The 24,841-nt window shown below is 40.1% G+C and overlaps 1 protein-coding gene across 2 annotated transcripts in view; it reads left to right on the forward strand.

Annotated features, from left to right (window-relative positions):
• Positions 1–24,841, forward strand: part of KIFAP3 (kinesin associated protein 3) — a 92,399-nt gene that overhangs the window by 40,066 nt on the left and 27,492 nt on the right. For both annotated transcript variants that reach the window (XM_034409849.3, XM_087890178.1), the window contains 4 exons: positions 1,625–1,733; positions 6,757–6,869; positions 13,927–14,092; positions 17,002–17,127. In XM_034409849.3, the coding sequence (XP_034265740.1) occupies positions 1,625–1,733; positions 6,757–6,869; positions 13,927–14,092; positions 17,002–17,127 (514 nt within the window). The remainder of the gene's footprint in view (positions 1–1,624; positions 1,734–6,756; positions 6,870–13,926; positions 14,093–17,001; positions 17,128–24,841) is intronic.

Genomic DNA, 24,841 nt, shown 5'->3' on the forward strand with positions numbered 1-24,841 from the left:
GTATGCTTATTTTGTATTTTAAAATCATAAAATCTTTTATTTTGTTCTTTATTTCTTATTATTTTCCATCTCTTTTCCCTCTTTCTTATCTTTCCACTGTAAATCTCAGTGTAATCATTTAAATTTTTTATATTTTTCCTATTCCACCCTCTTTTCCTTCTTTTTTTCTTTTCTTTTTGTCCATACTTAATATTGCAATTGTTTAATTTTCCATAGTCAGTCTCTTTGTCTTTGTCTTCTTCATTATCCATCTCTCTTTCTTGTTTCTCATTAGTTGTTTCCTTCTCATCTTCAGTGCATTCTAGCTCTGTCTTTACCTCCTCAGATTTCGATTTTCCATGCAAATTTATAATCATTTCCTTTATTTCCAAACACATCGTCTTTATCAGTTCATTAAGTTCCTGTTCCATTTTATTCTTTCCGGGTTGATATTATTCCAGTTTTAAGTCGCATCAAAGTCCTCCTTTTATAATCATCAAAGTCTATCCTCTTGTAGGCAAAATGTATCCTCCTTAGTTCTCGCCAGTTATCTTTTTAAAAGTTCAAGGTTTTGTTTTTTTCCCCTTGTTTCTTCAAAGGTTTTCTCAAAGTAGACAATTCCATGTCATGCTTTTCCTTCTCCTGCAGATGTCTCTCTATAATCCACAGTTCCACTCGACTAATTAACAAATCACCATTTTATTTGTAATCCACATCCATGTTTACCGAGTCATAAAAGAGAAAAAGCCAGTTTTCACATCTTCTTTCACCTTTATATACAACCATTTAGTTTATAATCCAATTCAAATTGAATCCAAGTTCCAGATTTACATTTACATTTGTCAATCCCTTTTAATTCTTTATTCGGGTTCTCCTATGGCGCGCTTGTCATTCTCACTTTCTCTTTCCATCTGCCATCTCCCCCCGCCACTATTTAGCCGCAGATTCGGAAAGCGTCGCGGCATGACTGGCTGGGAAAATGCCGGGCTCCAACGAGCTCGGCAAAAACCAGCCAGATGAACCGACACCGGGGAGTCTTCGGACCGAAGCTGTCCTGTAGGGACAGTGAAGAAAGAGAGGCAGCTCGGTGTCTAAAGAGGGACAGGCAAGTCCCTTGAATAGCCCGAGAAACACTCTCTGAGCCGGTGACGGGGGGCGGCGATCAGGGTGAATCGCCATGAAGCTGGAGCCTCTGGAGCAAGCAATGTGCAGGAGGGAAGATTTGGACAGAGTGCTGGTGTTGGGTGAGTGATTGGCTAACCCACAGACAATAAACAGAAAATTCTAAATATTTTTAACTACTAAACTATTACTAAAATCACCCCGGTGTGGAAAAGTTCCCACAACTTCTGAAGGCAAGCTGTTCCATTGGTTGATTGTTCCCACTGTCAGAAAAGGCTCCGCACCACTACTACCAGATCCCCAGCCCAGATGGCAAAGCCATGTCAACAAAGTGCCAAACCTTATAAAACATCCCCATCCATCAGTTGCCTCTAACTACAACTTCATTATTTTTGTTCTGTAGATTGATAGTCCTTCATAGCAAAAGATTTCCCTACTCTGTTAAAGGAAAAATTACTTTAATTAATGCTGCTACAAATAGATGTCCTGAAAATTTAACGGATTGAAATTCATATGTTGCCAGCTAATGAAGATGCTGCTGGAATGTCCCGATGAACGTGTTGATCTGGAACTCATTTCCTTCTGCATTAATTTAGCTGCTAATAAGAGGAATGTACAACTAATTTGTGAAGGTGAGTATTGACAAGTATATTCAAGGTTTGCTGACTATGAGCAAAATAACAACAGCTGGCTTTAGAGAGATTTCATTGTGTAAAATATTGTCTGAGGCAACTTGCATTTTTGTCTTCTAAAATAATAGAATCCTTTTGTGCTTTGGAATTATATGTAATTATCCATTATTTTACCTGGCTTCCAAATATATTGTGTTCAAGCTGAGTAATTTATAGGAAGGGAAGAAATGGAGTGAAGTATTAGTATCTAAATATAATATTTTAAAAAACTATAAAAATTGTTTCTGCTTTCTGTTTGTTTTTGAGGGACTGCCTGGACTGGTCTTTGCAGTTTTCTTAGCAAGGTTTTTTGAAATTGGTTTGCCATGGTCTCCTTACTAGGACTCAAAGTCACCCACCTGATCTCTAGCCTGATGCCTTAACCACAAAACTAGCTTCATTTTGGCTTATACATCAAGTTAAATTACAATTGAATTATTTCGTTCATTTCTTACAGTATTATGTGTTTATATATTCGAAACTTCATTTTCAGAATCTTAGTACTCTGAGAAATAATTATCAGCAATTCTTCTGGTTTTGTATTAAAATAATTGATACATTTGAAAATCTGTTAATATTGTTTTTTGGGGATGTGATGGTATTTCACCTAAAGAAAATTTTAGCTAAACCTTGGACATGAGAGCACTGAAAAGGCCTTGAAAATAGATTATCTGGATCTACCGTATTTTTTGGACTATAAAATGCACTGCCCCCCTCCCCCAAAGTGGGTGAAAATGTTTGTGTGTCTTATACAACAAATATTGCATCAGCTGGGGGTTTGCCATACCTCCGGGGAGGTGGGGAAGAAGTTAGTGCGGCGACAGGCAGCAGGGATCCCCGCTCCCTGGGACAACTGATTGGCGGTATTCTGGGAGGCCAATCCAACCACCAATTGGCTGCGAAGGCTCCAGAGTTCCCTGGCAAAAACGCAGAGGTGGAATTCAGCCAGTTCAGACGAATCGGTTGTTAACATTGTGTGCAGTTCGGAGAACTGGCTAATCCCACCACAGGCTGGCCTGGCCGTGCTGTAGGTCTGCCTGCCCTGCACAACTTCGTCGAGCAGTTCGCCAAGGATGCCCTGCCGCCGCCTGCAGCCCCACTGCAAGTGCGCCCTTTCTGGCCTGCATGGTGGACTGGCACTGGCTGAGCCCAGAGACACAGAGAAAAAGAGGTATGAATGGACGACACTTGGCTTCCAGCACTGAGAGGGCACTGCGGAAACAAAATACGGTCCTATGAATAGTGCCTAAGAAAGTGTCCTCTAATAAAGTGTCCTCTTTATAAACTGTCCCCTATATCTGTCCCCTATATCTGCAGCAGATTCCCCTATAATAGTGTGTCATTCCTTGATGTTCTCAGCTACAGTGCTCTCATAACAATAAAGGACACATTGCTGACAGTTCTTTCTTCAGAAAAATATGATGGTACCTCCTCATGCTACATACAAGGATGTCAAACCAGAAAAGACTAGCATATAAATTTCGTTTAAAGTGGAAGTAGTAAAATATGCTGAGGAACATGGAAACAGTGCAGCGGAGAGACATTTTGGGCCACCTCCAACTGAAAAAATGATAAGAGAGTATAGGTGGATCAGCTGCAAAAAGTAAAAAAGAAAAGTAAGCACAATTTTTGTGGGCTTGCTGCAAAGTGGCCACAGTTAGAGGTGGACATGAAAGAATGGATCACACATCACTGGAATAATAGCTTCGCAGTTTCTACAAAAATGGTAATATATGAAGCCAAACGCATTGCTGTAGAGAAAGGAATTCAGGATTTTACTGGATCACCATTTATGAAGATTTATGAAGCGATATGGCCTTGCTATGGGCACCAAAACTAGAATAGTGCAAAAAATGCCAAAAGAATATGAATCTAAGATTCTGTCTTTTCATACATTTGTAATAGGTGCTAGAAAGAAAAATAGTTTTGAAATTGGCCAGATTGCGAATATAGATGAAGTCCCGCTAACCTTTGATGTGCCATCTAATAAGACTGTTGATCTGAAAGGTGCCAAAAGCATAACTGTGAAAACCTCAGGACATGAGAAAACACATTACACGGTTGTGTTGTACTGCTGTGCAGACGGCACCAAATTGCCACCAATGTTAATTTTCAAAAGGAAAACCTTTCAAAAGAAGTGATACCATGAGGAGTAGTTGTGCATGTTCATGAGAAAGGATAGATGGACAAAAATGGAATGAGAGTAGTGGAATTAAAAAATGTGATCCAAATGTCCTGGAGGGCTTCTGAAAAAACCTGCTTTATTAGTTCTTGATCAGTTTAGAGTACATATTAGCGAAACCACAAAAAAGAGATTTAAAGAAGTGAAGACTCATCTAGCTGTAATTCCTGGGGGTCTTACCAGTCAGTTGCAACCTCTTGACGTTTCAATCAACAAACCATTTACAGCCTAAGCGAGAAGAAAACAAACAATTACTACCAACCTGCCTTCCATTGAGGACCTGTATACTGCACAAGTCAAAAAGAGGACTGTGAAAATATTTACAGACCCCTCGCATCCTGGACATAAATTGTTTCAACTCCTACTCTCAAAACAACACTTTAGAGCACTGCACACCAGAACAACTAGACACAAGAACAGTTTTTTCCCGAATGCCACCATCCTGCTAAAAATTATTCCCTCAACGTTGTCAAACTATTCACTAAGTCTACATTACTATTAATCTTCTCATTGTTCCTATTACCCATCTCCTCCCACTTACGACTGTATGACTGTAACTTGTTGCTGTATCCTTACGATTTATATTGATTGTTTCCTAATATGATTTGATTGCTTATTTGTACCCTATGACTATCATTAAGTGTTGTACCTTATGATTCTTGATGAACGTATCTTTTCCTTTTATATACACTGAGAGCATATGCACCAAAGACAAATTCCTTGTGTGTCCAATCACACTTAGCCAATAAAGAATAAAGAAGAAGAGTGGATCAAATGGATGGCTGCTGATAATCATGATCTGACACCTACTGGACGAATGAAGAGGCCCACTATCACTCAAGTTTGTGAATGGGTTAAAAAATCATGGCACTCAGTGAAAGACGAAATAGTTGCACGGTCATTCAAAAAATGTGGCATTAGCAATGCCTTAGATGGAACTGAAGATAGTATTATATATGAAGATAGCGAAAAAGGTGATATCAGTGATTATGAGCAACTGACCTTCCTAAATTCTGACACTAGCAATGATGAGTTCTTGGAGTTTCCAGAAAAATAGAAGAGTACTTGAACCTTAAAGTCGCTCCTCATTTGTTAATGACAGTGATGATGGTTCTTAATGCCACTGTTGACTTTACATGGTTGAAATATTATTCTGCTATATTTTATTAAATATATTACTACACCATTTGGTTCAGAATTTTTTTTTCTTGTTTTCCTCCTCTAAACCTAGGTGTGTCTTATTGTCAGGTGCGTCTTATAGTCTGAAAAATATGGTATTTCATTTTGGCTTAAGATATGGCATAGAAAAAAACATGATTGTGCTGATTGATGATCTTTAGAGGGAGAAAGGCCAGGGAAATATTTTTATGTTTATTCTCAAGGATCTTAGAATAGACTTCATTGATTACAGACTACTGTTGGAATGGCTCAGTAGTCTGGGAATTGGAGGCACTGTGTAGTTCGATTCTACTTGTAAGAAATTGGCTGTCCAGAGATCGGCAGTGAATAATTTCTATTTTATTCCATTCTATTATCTTTGAATTGTGGATGCCATAGGTTTTATTCTTTATGTTCTGTTGCTCTGTATCTATATGAAGCCAAAGGGGATAGTCATCCAGCGTCCTCAATATGTCTTGTTCATCAATGTGTGTGCATTATTTGGCTCTGCCTCCATTGGAATAATTTTTATAACAATCTCTGGCTGTGAAGGACTGGATGGGAACTAATAAACTGAAGCTGAATCTTGATAATACAAATCTGTTGTTGTAGTTAGGTGGCTTGAGAGTTAGAAGGAGTATTAAGGTAATGTTCCTTCTGGAAAAACAGGTACATAGATTGGGAAATTTTCTCTGTTCAAAGTTTTATTGTCAAGAAGCTTTGCTAAGCTTTGGCTGATGCATTAGATGCAATGCTGTTTGTACCATGTCATATAACTCTTAATGGAACCATATAACAGCAGCCCTGAAAGCAGTGGTTGCCTGTGAAGTGTCAAGGCCAATTTATGATGTTGGTACTAGCTCACAAAGTCTTAAATGGCATGAGATCTAGGTAGTTGAAAGATTACTGTTTCTATTTCTATACAATTCTTGCATTAGAGTCAGCTGGAAAGGCTGGTGAAGTGTTGCTTGCAGTTTTACTGTTGAGTTTGGCTCTTAGCACAGTGGTTTTCCCAGTAATAGAGCCCCACTATGACTGGCCCATGAACTTTTTTCTTTGAAACAGTAAAATCATATGTGTTTACTGAAATAATTTATATACCAGAGCTGCTAATTTACATTTGGATTTATTTACATTTTTTAAAGCTGTCAAATAATGGATTTTTTGTTTGATCTTTTTTAAAAATAGTCTCAGAAACACTCTTGTAGAAAAGCAATTTTAAAAAATTAATGTGAAGGAACTTTTAAATGTTCTATTAAAATAGGCTTTGTTAATATCCTGAAATGTTTTTGTCTTGCAGTAATACAATGAGAGTGGAGCCTAAGTTGTAAGACTACAGGATAAGAATAATTGAGCTGAACTAAGAAAATCTCTAGGCTGTAGTTGTATCTGCTATCTGCTATTTTTGGTTTTTTTAGGGGATATAAGTAATCATATGAATCATATGAAGACCCAGTAATGGGTTTACTGTATTTTTTGTCTTCAATAATACTTTCAAACAAGTTTCATGAGAAGATGTTAGCCTACCTTAATATCATTTTTGTTTCCTTTGTTTTAAAAAATCAGTTTTATGGTGGCAATTGTGAAATTGGAAGCATAATTAATTGATTCATACATTTTTCATTTATATTCTTACATTTTCAGGAAATGGGTTGAAGATGCTGATGAAAAGAGCACTGAAATTCAAGGACCCATTGTTAATGAAGATGATTAGAAACATATCTCAACATGATGGACCAACTAAATCTTTATTTATTGTAAGCATAATGGCTTTCATCTTTTCAAGTTCTAAATTTGTGAAATGAGATATTGGAAGAAGCAAACTTATTTTATACATAACAAATGTTATGTATATCATTCTCAAATGATTGCATGTGCCTTAATTCTACTGGAATTGCACAAGAGTATGGAATTTAAGGGCTTGTTATATTGTAGCACTTTCACTTCTCCAATTCATAATTAAGGCTTGTCATTAATTTTACAAAATACATTTATTGGTGTCCTTAACTGAACCTGTGCAGATGCTAAATTATTAACTATGACAATTATAAAACTAATGTAACATTTTTGTTCTTTATGTGCATGTGCCCTTTGAAAAATTAAGCTGTCATCAGTTAATAATCTGTAATAGTGATTTTATTATCACTCTTCTGCATATATTTTGGTACATAGAAATGAGCCAGAAATCATTTATTTTAATTTCACTTCTGCAATGAACTAATTGTATGGTCATAGGCACCCATTATCTACATCAGGAATCTTTCATAGCTGACACTGACTGTCAGGCAGAAAAGACCAGGTTCACACCTGAAGCTTCAGTTAAACTGATTTATTGGATAAAGCTTATTCATGGGATCTATGCACTTCAGCACCTGGTTAAAGTTAGATAAAGGTCAGTGGCACTCAAGGAGGGTTGGACTTAGCTTGCTTGTGGCTATGTAGAGATTCTAGGCTGATTCCTCTCTTCACTCTGTTCCCAGGTTCTTTCCGCCCTTCTACATTATATATGCTGACAGACAGGGTTTCTATTCTCCCCTCAGTTTCTTTTTGACTGCCAGAGATAGTACATCATTTTCTCTGCCCTTCCTGCAAAGAACTGACCTTAGTTTTTAATTTCTACCCAACTTGCCTGATTGCTATTACTTCTCTCCTTCCATGTTGTGCTTTCATTCCTTTCTTTTAAAAGAGAGTGAGAAAGCTCCAAACTAAGAGAATAAGGGCACTGGCTTCTTGATGTTTTTGACAGACTTTGATGCTGCTGGCTGTAATTAGTCCAGGTATGATAGTAAAATACTACTGTATTTAGCATGTCTTATTTACATCAGTGAAGGCCAAGTAGTTGATAGATGTGCATGCTACCAAATATTTTCACAGCAATATACAGTTCTTATAGATGTTTGAAGAAATAATTCATTTTGGCTTTGAGCCTTTCTTTTGGACGGAGATTCACTCACAAGTACTTAATAGCCTTGGAACAAAGATAATTTACTTCATATTATATCTTCAGTGGTCAGATTTGCAATCAAGAGTGATAAATTCACAATTTATAAGAGTCATTTATTTATTTGGGATTACATCTGCTTTATACTTGATAATTTGCTCATTAACTTCTGTGCAGTGTGTGCGGTTTCTCCATCTGAAGATGAGTAAGCTAAAAATATAAATCAAAGAATGAATAAAAGTTTTATGGGTTGAAAAGAAGAAAAATCCCAAACCATCATTCATTAGGCTTTGGCACCACAGCTAGGTCTGACAATTAATTCATTGCCAGGTACCACCCTCAGCTTCTTCAGTGATGACTTCATTAAATCTTAGAAAGTCTAATTATCAATTTCTATACCCAGCTTGCAGCTTTTGCCATGGTATCAGAGAATGAGATGCAGAAAAGATTATTACTATAGTCTCTGGGTCTTGAAGGTTATTTCTGATTATATCGTCGTTTTTCCAGTGATTATATATTACAATTTTTTAGACTTCTCAACCATTTGTATGTTAGGAAAAACATACTATTCTATGTAAGAGAGCAGTAGAATGAGTCCCATAAATGCCTGTATCATTAGTAGTTATTCCCATTATCTCACCATCCCATAGAAAGATGCTTACTTTGTCCAGTTTTAAACTTTGAAACAGAAAAAGTGGAATTCTTACCATGTAATTCAAAACAGATTATATATGTAGTTATGGCCATGTTACAGAAATTATCGTAGACTTGACACTGACTCAGATTTTCCAGTTATGAGTTCTCCCATTTTGTGTTTCATCAGCTACAAGAGTTTTCACAAAATGTATGACAGTCATGATTGCATATCAGATCTGAATGACATGTAGCCATACATTGGCTTCTCTTGTCTGATAACATTTTGGATAAAATCTGGAATTGGTGCCTTTGCCAGATTTCATACAGGAACAGTATTTGTATATCACCCAGAATCAATCTATAAGGAAGATGAGCAGTTTTTAAATATTGCATATATTAAAAAAAAAATTTACATTTCATTTCTTTCTCCTGCCTTGACTTGCTAACTGACTTTTTGCTGCTCTTTTCCCAAACTGGAATATAGAAACCATTTGTTTACATAATGGCCTAAACAAAAAAGTGGCTCTTTGCTTCCAATCTTACCAGCTCCAACTTTACACCATACTTCATTTTTTTTTCGTTTTATGATCCTATAATCCCTTTTATCAGGGTGGAGTTGGGGCGAATGGATGGAGCTGAGTGTTTACTGGTTGGATGCCCTTTCTGACACCTACACGGAATTCACAGCAGATATTTCTCTTTGCACCCTGATAGAGAAACATCTGTTACTGTCTAGGATTGAACTCTCAACATTCCAAGGGACGCAACCGTCTTTACCTCTAGGCCACTGCGCCACTGCGCCACTGATTACACCATCCTTCATACTTTCTCATTTATCATACTGTATTTCACAGATTAGGTAATAATTTGGCAGACTTTCTCTGTCAAATTTCTTTTGACTTTCACATTTCATTGATCCACCAAATTTCTTCTCTTTCTGCATCAATTTCCAGTGTGGATCTTTGTGACTTCAGGGTGCCTCTGAATGTCATACTTTTATCTTCTATGGCAAAGTTATGTTATCCCAGAATATGGATAAACTGCATTGTTGAAAACTACAAACACTGCAAGAGGCAGTATGGTTCCTTTAACCTACTGTATAATTTCAACAGATCTTGAAGGTTCTAATTGATTTTGCATCATATATTTCTATATACAAAGTTTTATCAGGTTTTCAGTTTTTGAATCTTTCAATTAGATAACCCCTATTATATGTCCACTGAATCTGGTTAGCCAATTCATTTTTACTCAGAAGAATATAGCTGTGTTATCATTGCCTGTTATCATTGCCTATGTGCTTTGTAGCAATCTCTCTAAACTACAGCATATATCATTTTTCCTCTCTTGTCTTTTATTTCCTAAAAGTTTAGTTCCTAATCTCTATCTTCCAGTCTGTCCTTTGACTTTTGATAGGAATGTATCAAGCTAGCCATATACAAAGGCAGTTTAAATCTTTTGTTGATCTCCACTTACCTGCAGTGATAATCTTTCTTGTAGCAGTAATGTGAGAATGACATGTTAAGAGAATTACCGTATTTTTCGGAGTATAAGACACACTCCCCCCCCCCAAAAGAGGGTGAAAATCTGGGTACGTCTTATACTCCGAATGTAGCCCTGCCCAGCTTCTCAAATGGAAGTTTCAGAGGCTGAAAAAAGCATCAGAAAAAAAGCTTCAGAAAAAAAGCCTCAGAAACAGAACTTCAGAGGCTTTTTTTCTGAAGCTCTGTTTCGGAGGCTTTCAGAGGCAGAAAAAAAGTTTTTTCTGAAACAGAATTTCAGAAGTTTCAGAGGCAGAAAAAAAAGCAAAAAAACCCAAGGCACAGAGCTCACAACCAACAAACCTGTTGGTAAAATTCACCTCTGATTGGGGGTATTCTGGGAGGCCGATCCACCTGCCAATCAGCCTTTTCCTTATTTTCCTTCCCAAAAACTAAGGTGCGTCTTATACTCCAAAAAATACGGTAGTTACTCTTTAGGGTGATCTTTAATTCTATTCCAACAAGGTGGTCTTGTGCTCAAAATCTCTTTTCTTTCAAGTTCATTTATTTCAGTAATGCAACTTAAAAGGTGAAACTAATATATGAGATAGACTCATTACATGCAAAGCAAGATAGTTCAAGCCTTGATTTGTTATAATTTTGATGATTATGGCTTACAGCTCATGAAAACCCCAAATTCACAATCTCAGAAAATTAGAATATTACATGAAATCAATAAAACAAGGATTGTACATAGAACAATATCGGACTTCTGAAAAGTATAAGCATGCATATGTACTCAGTACTTGGTTTGGGCCCCTTTTGCATCAGTTACTGCCTCAATGTGGCGTGGCATGGATGCTATCAGCCTATGGCATTGCTGAGGTGTTATGGAAAACCAGGATGCTTCAATAGCGGCCTTCAGCTCTTCTGCATTGTTTGGTCTCATGTCTCTCATCTTTCTCTTGGCAATGCCCCATATATTCTCTATGGGGTTCAGGTCAGGCGAGTTTGCTGGCCAATCAAGCACAGTAATCCCATGGTCATTGAACCAGGTTTTGGTACTTTTGGCAGTGTGGGCAGGTGCCAAGTCCTGCTGGAAAATGAAGTCAGCATCCCCATAAAGCTCGTCTGTGGAAGGAAGCATGAAGTGCTCCAAAATCTCCTGGTACACGGCTGCGTTGACCCTGGATTTAATGAAGCACAGTGGACCAACACCAGCAGATGACATGGCTCCCCAAATCAACACAGGCTGTGGAAACTTCACACTGGACTTCAAGCATCTTGCAGTGTGTGCCTCTCCATTCTTCCTCCAGACTGGGTCCTTGGTTTCCAAATGAGATGCAAAAGTTGCTCTCATCAGAAAAGAGGACTTTGGACCACTGAGCAACAGACCAGTTCTTTTTGTCTTTAGCCCAGGTAAGACGCTTCTGACGTTTGTTGTTCAGGAGGAGAGGAATACGACATTTGAAGCCCATGTCCAGGATCCGTCTGTGTGTGGTGGCTCTTGATGCACTGACTCCAGCCTCAGTCCACTCCTTGTGAAAGTCCCCAACACTTTTGAATGGCCTTTTCCTGACAATCCTCTCCAGGCTGCGATCATCCCTGCTGCTTGTGCACCTGTTTCTTTCACACTTTTCCCTTCCACATAACTTTCTATTAATGTGCTTTGATACAGCACTTTGGGAACATCCAACTTCTTTTGCAATTACCTTTTGAGGCTTTCCCTCCTTATGGAGGGTGTCGATGGTTTTCTACACAACTGTCAGGTCAGCAGTCTTTCCCATGATTGTGATTCCTACTGAACCAGACTGAGAGACCATTTAAAGGCCCAGGAACCCTTTGCAGGTGTTATGGCTTAATTAGCTGATTAGAGTGGGACACTTTGAGCCTAGAATATTGAACCTTTTCATAATATTCTAATTTTCTGAGATTGTGAATTTGGGGTTTTCATGAGCTGTAAGCCATAATCATCAAAATTATGACAAATCAAGGCTTGAACTATCTCGCTTTAAATGTAATGAGTCTATCTCATATATTAATTTCACTTTTTACGTTGCATTACTGAAATAAATGAACTTTTGCATGATATTCTAATTTTTTGAGTTTCACCTGTATTTGTTAGATTTGTTAGATTTTCAGAGACAATCTTCCTCATTCTCAACAACTATTTGTTGAGAATGAGATTTCCAGTTTAATTCATTGTGGGAATATTATTGAAGGAATACTTAGGGTCATACTTGTCCTTTACATGGGCTATTCTATCTTGACTTGCAATTGGTATCTGGTTTTTCACCTTTTAGGTAAGATTATTAGGCACCTGTATATGTGATGTAAAAAGACCATAATGAAAGATAACATGCTCTTATCTGTAGTCTGTGTTCTTCCTACAGCCATCAGTGCATTTACACAACCCAGCCACTTCCTTGCTTGAACCAGCATGCCTGGTTCAAGGCGTGCCTGACACACTGTATTTCTGATGCTGCTACAGTAGTGACCAAAATTGTGGAAACCTTTTAGGAAAAGGGTATTTTCTAAAACTAGCTAATAACACCACTTTTTTTGGTGTAGTAACATAAAATTATATATCAATGGAAAGATAATTTAATAAAGAATGTAATGCAATAACTTTTATGAAGGATTTGCTATTAGAATAGCAGTTACAGTATAAAGAAGAAAAGTGAAACACATAGAAAAAACAAGATATGCAAAAATTATCACAATAGAAAAAACGAGATATACAAAAATTATCACCACGTCAGTTAATACTTAGTTGGGTAACCTTTAGCATGAATTACAGCCTTACAACGTCTTCCCATGGAGTGAGCCAAGTCTTTTTGTTCTGCAGCTGTTAAAATGTGAAACCAAGATTGAAGGATTGCTTCTATTCACTGGGTTTTATTGCTGGGTCGCTTATGACTAACAAGTTTCTTTAGTCGGCTCCATAGATTTTCAATTGGGTTAAGGTCTGGGTTATTCCCAGGCCAATCCAGCAGTGGAATATGATTATCTTGAAACTCCAAAAAAAGTGGTGTTATTAGCCATCAAACCTCAAAAATACACTTTTCCCAAAAGATTTCCACAATTTTGGCCACTACTGTAAATTGTCCTAAGAAACATAGAGGAGAGCTGGAGCCCCACCTACAAGACATTCAGGGGGTAGACTTCCCACCTAAAATCTTCTCAGCTAAAGAAATCCCCTGACATAAACTCTGCACAGGTGTGGAATCCCATATGAATGAAGGCACAGATGATTACTCAGAGAATACCATTGCAGGTGTGCAGTCTCTTCAATATTAGCACCTTGTATATTCCTTGTAAGTATAAGAACTGACCTGCTTAACAAAATTGCTACAATAGTGCATATAAACTGAATTACATATAATAAATATATCACCAGAATTGAGCGATCCATCCAGAAAAAGCAGCAGTTAAAAGTAGTGAACAGTCTTTCATTTTTTTATCCAAGTCACACATTTTTCCTGGTGTGAGTAAAAAAGAGGATGGAGAAAATTGAGTTTGAAAAAAGTACAAAACTATAAACTGATTTTTGGCCAATTCAGTTTTTATAATAATAGAATTTATTAGTTTACAGCAGTTTTATTAATCATTTAATAAATATTTCTTATCACTGTAAATCATCAATCCAGCAATGATTTGAAAAAAAAAGTATGGTTGAGTTCATGCAGTAGTTCTCATTGTTTTTCTAATATTTCCTCTTTTACATATCTCAAATCTTGCTTTGTTTGTTTTGTTTAGGATTATGTTGGTGATCTGGCTGCTCAGATATCTAATGATGAAGAAGAGGAATTTGTGATAGAATGCTTAGGAACATTGGCTAATTTGACTTTATCTGATTTGGACTGGGAACTTGTGTTAAAAGAGTACAAAATGGTACCATATCTGAAAGATAAATTAAAGCCAGGTCTGTATCTTTAAATTTTCACGAGAATATACCACTTTACTGACTTAACATATTGAATATCATTTTAATTCCTTTTTGAACACTGCACACTTCTGGAACATTTCTATATTTACATTGTTTTTATTAAGAATTATTTTGTTTTTTCCTTATAACGTTTGTAAACTTCTTTAAAGTTCAACTTCATTTTATTTGCTTTGGATACATCCTGAAAATTCTCCAAAATTGTATTAATTTTTTAGAAAACGTCTTCCGTTCTGATGGACACCCTTTGTATTGGTTATGTTAAAAAAGAAGAAAAAAGTTTTTACTGGAGAAGGTCTTCAGTAAGATAAATACTCTCTTCTCCAGCCAGACAAACCCAACCTCAGAAAAACAGACAGAATTTATACCAAATATATTACTGTGCCAAAAGAAGATGGAGGATTTTGTCCAATTTTAGTCTGAGCAAACTCAATAAATTAATCACCCTATTATGATTTTACAACACTGACTTGAAGGCATGGGCGCACACAGAGAAATACATAGGCTTTCATCCTTTGTCAACAAGTTGTGTTTTTTCTGTCTTTCTGGAACTAATTCTTCCTCACCTCACAGCACTGCCTTTTGTTTCCCACATTGAACTTAAACTGCAACAGTGAATACATCCCAATCGACCTAATTCAAGAAATTACATTTCTTGAATTAGTTTAAGAATCTAGTTTATTTATTATACACACATTATTTATCTGTTACTTTCATTTGCTAGAGGCAGCTCATAATTTTACTTTTGAAACAATTTTATTGGAGTCATCCACCAGCACAAAGAAATTGGTATTCAGATATTCAAAACTAAACTGACAATTTCAGCACAGTTAGAAAAGATACAAATAAACAAAGAATTTTGATAAAAAGATAATATTAAACCAAAGAATGCTAAGATGCTTGCTTTGGCTATGTGTGCAACAAGGAAAAAGATTGAAATTAGCAATCTGAATAGATAAAATTATCCAAAGAGATTTGAGGATTATATTATTTTTCATTTACTTTTGGATGAATATAATTTAATAATATACATGTTTTCATTCCTAACTTCCCAGTTGAAAATGTTCCAGACTTTGGATGTTCACTCAGCATTGGGTGGTCATCTGAGCATTCATACAACTCATCCAAATGTCCATATAGACACTTTTTTTGCATTGATTGAAGAGGTTAGGTTAATCTGGAGGAGTGAATGCCTTAATAAGAGGAAGATGTGCAGGTGTAAATGTAAATATATGTAAATTCAGTGATGACCACTTGAAGAGCCACAATTATAGCTAAGCAACCTGTGCTGTCAGAGAAAGCTATTTGGAGAGTATATGGATGGATTAGGAAGGATTCCTATATTAATCCTGTCTCATGTGTTTTAACAAATAAATCATGAATTGCTTTTTACTGAGCTACATGAATGATAAAATAATCCAAGATGCCTTCTACTTACATGCAAAACATGTCATTCCAAGAATGGAATGTTCTGGGGAACACGGGAACATTCTATTTTTCTTCCAGCTATGCTTCCAGTCATCTTTGGGGTGGTCCAGAGACTTTCCAGAAGTAAACCTTCTGGAAGTAAAAATAGTTCATAGTTTGAATTGGGGCCAGGCTGGGGGAGGGGGGGGAGAGACAAAGGAGACATATGATAATACATGCATCATGATACAAATAATATAACATATATTTTAGATGTCAGGATGACTATAAGGGCAGGTTTGCCATCATGATGTCACCATGCGTTATCATTTTGTTTTTGGCTTGCTGCAGAGCCTGTTGGCCAGATTGCAGCTGGGAACATGACAATCTGTTCCTGTTCCAAAAAATTATACACGCAGAATTGTTGGATTGGCATGATCTAGAAGTAAAACAAAATGTGCCAGTGTTCCCTGGAATGTTCTGTTCTTGGAACAGTCTGACCAACATATCCCTGCTTCTTTTTTTCACTTTCCAAATGACTGAGTTTGAATCACCAAATTAGGGTGGTGCAGAAATGGATAGACTAGGGGAGAAAAATAATTATTTTTGAAGAGTCCATAGATTTTACAGTGCCTAGTAATCATTCAAAAAGCTGCAAAGAACACAGAGCAGGAAGATTTAAATTTTATATTAATCTAGAGCAGGGGTGAAATGCTCCCGGTTCAGACCGGATCGCCCAATCCGGTAGCGATGGAGCTGGGTGGTTTTGGAGAACCGGTAGCAAAAATCCCTGTGTGCTCCCCCCATGCCCAGCTGAGCCCCACAATCATCAGAGGCTGTTTTTTTTAACTTTTAAAAGCATTCTTTCTACAACCTCTTCAGCCGAAAAATCCTTTTAAAAGTAAAAAAAAAGCCTCTGATGATCAGGCAACTCAGCTGGGATCGTCAGAGGCTTTTAAAAGTATTTTTTCTACAACCTCTTTGGCCGAAGAGGTTGTAGAAAAAAATGCTTTTATAAGCCTCTGACGATCCCAGCTGAGTTGCCTGATCATCAAAGGCTTTTAAAAGCATTTTTTACAACCTCTTCGGCTGAAGAGGCTGTAGAAAAAATGCTTTTAAAAGTTTTTTTTTTAAAAAAAAGGTTGGCCACGCCCACCCAGTCACATTACCCCCCCAAGCCACGCCCACAGAACCGGTAGTAACAAATTTTACATTTCACCACTGATCTAGAGTACTGTATTTGTAAATAGGTTCTTTAAGAATTGGTGCAACAGTTGTGATGACATAATTTTATGTTCAATGTTCACGTTGAGTGATACTTGAAAGCTGAGCCAGCATGTCATGTCAGGGTAGCAATAATAGCGTCCCTATAATTTAACAAGGTTTGCTCATATTTTGAGATATGCTGTAAAAGTCTTTGAACAAAGAGGTTTGCATTTCAGTAGGGTGCTGTAATATTTCTGCTCTATTAAATTTACCAGGTTCAGCAGAAGATGATCTTGTCTTGGAAGTGGTAATAATGATTGGGACTGTATCAATGGATGATTCCTGTGCAGCGCTGCTAGCTAAATCAGGAATCATTCCAGCACTTATTGAACTACTGAATGGTACGTAGCAAGTGTTGCACACTACTTTTTGAATGTTTGCTTATTATTCATTAACTTACTGTTCCTCAATTTTTATTATCAAAATTTAGCAACACTGTGTTGGAATCAAGGTTTTAGTACGGCATTAGGAAGTTTCATCCCATCTCGCACCAATAATGAGATTGAATTTTACCAAGTAAAATAGTTTGTGCAGTGAACAATTTTATAGAAGAAATTAAGGCTTCGTTGAGTACTCACACCCTAGAGTTTAAAATGCAATTTAATTTAAAGACCTGTCCTGAGCTATTGAGATATCTGCAGGCCCATGTCCCAACTGAGACTCCTCTGTGTAAAGGCTGCAAGAACGATGTTTGAGTTAGAACTACAGATCTGGAAGGCACAGAAATAAGATGCTTAGATCCAAGATGGCGCCGCTGAAGGCGCCAACTTCCTGACTAGTTCACTTGCTAAGAAGATGGATGAAATACTCCGTTTAAACAGATGCAATTCTGATTTTCACAGCACAGCTGCCCTATGCTTTATTGAAACCTGGTTATATGATGATATTGATAACAACAGCGTGCAAATTCCAGGGTTTCAGATACACAGAGCAGACAGAATTGCAGAATCATCAGGTAAAAAGAAGGGAGAAGGCTTATGCTAATATATCAACAACAGCTGGTCTCAGGATATAACTATAATATATAAATTCTGTGATGAAAAATTAGAGTCTTTACTTATCAACTGTAAACTATTTTACTGTCCACATGAGTTCTCATTTCTCCTAATTGCTGTTTATGTCCTTCCGCAAGCCTGTGTAAACAAGGCATTACGAACTCTAGCTGACCAGATTATGGAGGCTGAAGCCAAATACCCTGATTCATTGGCCATTATTTTGGGTGATCTAAACAAAGCAAACCATGCGCTCCATGGCATAGGGCCTAGCTATCTCCGAGACCGCCTGCTGCCACCGACGACCTCCCATCGACCCGTGCGCTCCCACAGAGAGGGCCTCCTCGGGGTGCCATCAGCCAAACAATGCAGGCTGGTGACCCCCAGGGGGAGGGCCTTCTCTGTGGGGGCTCCCACCCTCTGGAATCAGCTGCCCCCTGAGATAAGGAGAATCCATGACCTCAGTGCCTTCCGCCGTGCCCTTAAAACCTTCCTTTTCCAACAAGCCGGGCTGGCCTAATTCTTTTTAAGTGTTTTTAATTGTTTGGTTTATTGTTTTAATTAATGGGGCCAAATTTATATATATATTTTTAACTGTATTTTAATATTTGTATTTGATGTTTTTATTTGGCTGTTCACCGCCCTGAGTCCTCAGGGAGAAGGGCGGTATACAAATTCAAAAATAAAAAAAATAAATAAAAATAAAGGAAAGAGCTACCAAAATACTTTCAGCATGTCAATTGTCCCACTAGAGGCAAAAATACTTTAGACCATTGCTACACAACACTAAAAGATGCTTATCGGTCCTTACCACGAGCAGCTGTGGGACACTGATCATTGCATGATTCACTTTGTACCTGCTTACAGGCAAAGACTTAAAACCACAAAACCAACAATTAAATCAGTGAGGACCTGGACCGAGGAGGCAAAATTAAAGCTACAGGCCTGCCTTGACTGCACTGATTGGAATGTTTTCGAAAATACCTCTGCAGACTTAGATGAACTCACAAATACTGTAACATCATATGTCAGCTTCTATGAAGACCTATGTGTACCGACCAGGAATTGCGAATATACAGTAACAACAAACCTCAGTTCACAGCTAAACTTAAGCAGCTACGTTGTACCAAAGAGGAAGCCTACAGAAAAGGTGATAAAATGCTGTACAATCAGGCCAGAAATGTATTAACAAGGGAGATCAGAGCAGCAAAAAGAAGCTACTCTGAAAAGCTAAAGAATCAGTTCTCAACAAATGAACCAGCAAACGTGTGGAAAACTCTTAAAAATATCACCGGTTACGGCAAACCTCCTTCCCAGACTGAAGGAAATGAACAACTGGCAGATGACCTGAACGTGTTTTACTGCAGGTTTGAAAGGAAACTACAGCCACCTATCTCCACAACCCCCATCTCAGACACACCAACAACAGCCAAACCTCCTAGAACTGACCCCATCCCATTGGGTTCCCAACCCCTAGTGATCACAGAAAAGGAAATGCAAGACCTATTTCACAGACAAAAGCCAGGAAAAGCTCCAGGCCCAGACAAGATAGCTCCTTCTTAGAAGAGCAAGTAAAAGAAACAATGATAGCATGGGCAAAAAATTGTGGATACTCAATTGAGCTTGATAGATGGCAACAGTTATGGGAAAGGAACTATAAATTAACAATGTCGACTGCATATAAAGAGAATCAGTATAAAATGTTTTACAGATGGCATATGCCTCATGAAAAATTGGCAAAAATGTTTAAAGACAAATCAGCTAAATGTTGGAAATGCCACCAAATACCAGGATCTTATTATCATATGTGGTGGACTTGCCCAGAAGCTAAAGATTATTGGAGCAGAATTAAGACATGGATAGAAGAAATGACTCAACAACATACTGATTTAAAACCTGAGTTGTTCCTACTGGGTATCCTACCTAGCAAAGAAACTGTATATTTGATTATACATATAATAACTGCAGCAAGAATAGTATTTGCACAAAGATGGAAAGCAGAGAAAATCCCTTTAGAAGGGGAAGTAATTAGAAAAATTTCGGACTGCGCAGAGATGAATAGATTAACCTTAATGATTAAAGAGAAAGAGGATACGGGTATTTTAAGATATGGGGGAAATTTTATGATTGGATAGAAAAGAGATATAGATAAAGAATTTGATAAGCAAACAGAAGAAAGCTACATTAAATATATGTACTTTGGGGGAAATAGAGAAATGGGATGTAATAAGGAAGAAATTAGAAGAGGAAGAGTAACAAAAAGAAGTCGTCACCGAAGAAACACCGAGATGACACACAGAAGGACTGATATATTATATGTTTGTTTGTTTTAAAATAAAAAATAAAACACTTTTTATTAAAAAAAAAAAGATAACTGCTTCTTGCTTAAAAGTCTGTGCTGAGAAACTGCCCCCCAACTTCACCCGTATCTTCAATAAATCGCTAGAGATGTGCTATGTTCCTTCTTGCTTCAAATGCTCTACTATCATCCCAGTGCCAAAGAAGCCCTCCATCAAGGAACTGAATGACTACAGACCAGTTGCTCTAACATCTGTAGTTATGAAAACCTTTGAAAGGCTAGTGATGTCCCACCTGAAAACCATCACGGACCCGCTGTTAGACCTCCTGCAAATTTGCAAACCGAGCAAATAGATCAACAGATGATGCTGTTAATATGGCTCTGCACTACATCCTACAACATCTTGGAACTCCAAAGACCTACGCAACGGTCCTCTTTGTAGACTTTAGTTTAGCATTCAACACCATTATTCCAGACATTCTTTTAACTAAGCTAAACCAGCTAGCGGTACCTGAACACACTTGTAAGTGGATCACAAGCTTCCTAACAAACAGGAAGCAGCAGGTGAAGCTAAGCAGAATCACATCAGATACCTGTACAATTAGCACAGGGGCCCCACAAGGCTGTGTGCTCTCTCCACTTCTCTCTCTATACCAATGACTGCATCTGAAACAATATATCTGTTGAAGTACTGAAGTTTGCAGATGACACAACAGTGATCGGTCTCATTTGAGACAATGAATCCGCATACAGATGGGAGGTTGAGCAACTAGCCTCGTGGTGTGACCAGAACAATCTGGAACTGAACACATTCAAAACCATAGAAATGGTGGTGGACTTTAGGAGAAACCCTCCCATACTTCCACCTCTCACAATACTAGACAACACAGTATCAACAGTAGAGACCTTCAAATTTCTAGGTTCTACCATATCGCAAGATCTAAAATGGACAGCTACCATCAAAAACATCATCAAAAAAGCACAACAAAGAATGTTCTTTCTGTGCCAACTCAGAAAGCTCAAACTGCCCAAGGAGCTGCTGATACAGTTCTACAGAGGAATTATTGAGTCTGTCATCTGCACCTCTATAACTATCTGGTTTGGTTCTGCAACCCAGCAAGACAAACACAGACTTCAGAGGATAATTAGAACTGCAGAAAAAACAATTACTACCAACCTGCCTTCCATTGAGGACCTGTATACTGCACGAGTCAAAAAGAGGGCTGTGAAAATATTTACAGACCCCTCACATCCTGGACATAAACTGTTTCAACTCCTACCCTCAAAAGGACGCTATAGAGCACTGCACACCAGAACAACTAGAGGCAAGAACAGTTTTTCCCCGAACGCCATCACTCTGCTAAACAAATAATTCCCTCAACACTGTCATACTAGTTACTAGGTCTGCATTATTATTAATCTTCTCATCGTTCCTATCACCCATCTCCTCACACTTACGACTGTATGACTGTAACCTTGTTGCTGGTATCTTGACTGTTTCCTAATATGATTTGATTGCTTATTTGTTGGAACCCCGAGAGGTGGCATGCCGAGAAGAGGGAGTTGAGGGGTTTTTAAAAATTGTCGTTAGCCAATCTTTTTAGGGGTTTGACGGGGGAGGGTTGTTTGGTGAGGGAGGGGTGTGTGGAGGGTGATTTGTTAAGAGGCCAGGCCTGGCACAGGGTCGCGTCATGGGAGCGGGGAGTTGAAGGGGTTAGTGTTGGTAGGGAGGAGGGCGATTCCATCTGTACTGTGGGTGGGAGGGGCAGATATGGTGGGAGCAGGGGGCCATATCGTGTTGTGGGGGCACGCATCCGCTGTCTTTAAGTGGTGGTGAGCTCCGGCTCCCAATGCTCCCCTCGTTCCCTGGTTGTCCAGAGCCTCAGAGCCCGAGCCTTAGGCTGATGATGTGCAACGCCAGGTCCGTGGTCAACAAAGCCCCCCTCATTTGCGAGCTGATTCAGGAGGGGGGAGTGGACCTGGCGGGTATTACAGAGACCTGGTTGGGCCAGGAGGGGGGTCCCCCTCGTAGAGATGTGCCCACCAGGTTTTCGCGCATTTCATCAGCCGAGGGCCCAGGGTAGGGGTGGGGGGGGTGGCGGTTATCATAAAGGAAGGTCTTGATCCTAGGGAGGCCACTGTACCTCAGATAGCCGGATGTGAGTCTCTCCTTGTGAAGTGGGGTCATGGGATGCAGGTGGGCTTGCTGATTACGTACCTGGCTCCCTGCCGTGTGGCAGCGGCCCTGTCCGAGCTCCTCAACGTAATAGCCAGGGTGGCGGTTGATACCCCCAGGCTTTTGGTCATAGGGGATTTCAACCTGCCGTCCATCGGTGAACGTCTGAGGTGGCTCAGGAGTTCATGGCTTCCATGACAGCCATGGACCTGACCCAGTTAATTCATGGCCCTACTCACACGGGAGGACACACTCTGGACTTGGTTTTTGTCTCTGGTCAGTGGTTGAATGGCCTAGATACAGGGGATATAGTCATTGAACCTTTATCATGGTCAGACCATTCTCTCCTTAGGCTTGACTTTCTGACCGCTACACCCCACCGCAGGGAGGCGGAACCGATTAGGTGGTTCCGCCCCAGGGGCCTGATGGATCCTGATAGGTTCCAGATGGGCCATTCCCTGAGACTCTGGCTCACAACTCGACTGAAGACCTGGTGGCCGCCTGGGATAGGACGACCGCTGGTGCTTTGGACCGGGTTGTGCCTTTGCGGCCTCTGACCCGGCACCGAACTTGACCAGCTCCTTGGTTCTCCAAGGAACTGAGGGAGATGAAGCACCGGAAAAGACGCCTAGAGAGTGGTTGGAGGGCTAGTCGTTCTGAACACTGGTGAGGTCTCATATTAAGACCTACTTAGTGGCGATAAAAGCGGCAAAGTGTAATTACTTTTCCGCTCTTATTGCGTCGGCAAATAACCGCCCAGCTGCCCTGTTTAGGGTGACCCACTCCCTTCTTCACCTGGGAGCGCGGGAAGACCCCTTGCAAGGGCGAGCTGAGGATTTTGCACAACATTTGCACGATAAAATCGCTCAAATTCGGGAAGGCTTGGACTCTGACTGGGTAGGTTCAGGCGGGATGTCTGAGGCGGTTCTTGAGAATGTTATCTGGGATGAGTTTGACCCTGTGACTCCTGAGGATGTGGACAAGATGCTGGGGAGGTTGAACGCAACCACATGTTTATTGGACCCGTGTCCCTCCTGGCTGGTGTTGGCTACCCGGGAGGTTACACGAGGCTGGCTCCAGAGGATTATAAACGCTTCTTTGAGTGAGGGTTTCCTGCCACCTGAGGCGGTGGTGAGGCCCCTCCTCAAGAAGCCCTCTCTGGACCCACTGTTTTGGCAAACTACCGTCCAGTCTCCAATCTTCGCTTTGTGGCGAAGGTTGTTGAGAGTGTGGTGGCATGACAGCTCCCGCAGTACCTGGATAAAACTGTCTATCTAGATCCGTTCCAGCCCGGCTTCAGGCCTGGGTACAGCACGGAAACGGCATTTGTCTCATTGGTTGATGATCTCTGGAGGGCTCGGGACAGGGGCTGCTCCTCTGTTCTGGTCCTATTAGACCTCTCAGCGGCTTTTGATACCATCGACCATGGTGTCATGCTGCGCCAACTGGAGTAGTTGGGAGTGGGAGACACCGTTTTACGGTGGTTCTCCTCCTTTCTCTCCGACCGGTCGCAGTCTGTGTTGGCAGGGGGGCAGAGGTCGACCTCAAGGCACCTTGTTTGTGGGGTGCTGCAAGGGTCGGTCCTCTCGCCTCTCCTGTTCAACATTTATGTGAAGCCACTGGTTGAGATCATCCGTGGTTTTGGGGTGCAGTGCCATCTGTACGCTGATGACACTCAGCTGTATATCTCCACCCCAGACCACCCCAATGATGCCCTTGAAGTGATGTCCCGGTGCCTGGAGGCCGTGCGGGTCTGGATGGGGAGGAACAGGCTCCGACTCAACCCCTCCAAGACCGAGTGGCTGTGGTTGCCGGCGTCTCAATATAGCCAGCTGGTGCCATCGCTGGCTATTGGGGGCGAGTCATTGGCCCCCATGGAGAGGGCTCGTAACTTGGGCGTCCTCCTGGATGCACGGCTGTCTTTAGAAGAGCATATGATGGCCGTGGCCAGGGGGGCTTTTTATCAGGTTCACCTGATACACCAGTTGCGCCCCTTTCTGGATCGGGACTCCTTATGCACGGTCACTCATGCCCTCCTCACTTCCCGCCTGGACTACTGTAATGCTCTCTACATGGGGCTCCCCTTGAGGAGCACCTGGAGGCTCCAACTGGTCCAGAATGCGGCCGCACGGGTGATTGTGGGGGCGACATGGCGCTCCCATGTAACACCTCTCCTGCGCGAGCTGCACTGGCTTCCGGTGGTCTTCCGGGTGCGCTTCAAGGTATTGGTTCTCATCTTTAAAGCGCTCCATGGCTTAGGGCCTGGGTATCTACGAGATCACCTTCTGCCACCGATAATCTCCCATCAGCCAATATGCTCCCACAGAGAGGGTCTCCTCAGGGTGCCATCGGTCAAACAATGTTGACTGGCGGCCCCCAGGGGGAGAGCCTTCTCTGGGGGGCACCCGCCCTCTGGAACGAGCTACCCCCAGGGATACGAATGATCCTGGACCTCCGTACTTTCCGCCGGGCCCTGAAGACTTTTCTATTTCAGCAAGCTGGGCTGGCTTAAAATTTTTAACTGGTTAATTTTATGGGTAAGGGGTTTTAAATTGGGGAAGCCAAATTGATTTAATTATGTTTAAAAT

This window comes from Pantherophis guttatus, chromosome 3 (assembly GCF_059756535.1).
Source record: "Pantherophis guttatus breed Tessera chromosome 3, ASM5975653v1, whole genome shotgun sequence".
NCBI classification, from domain to species: Eukaryota; Metazoa; Chordata; class Lepidosauria; order Squamata; family Colubridae; genus Pantherophis; species Pantherophis guttatus.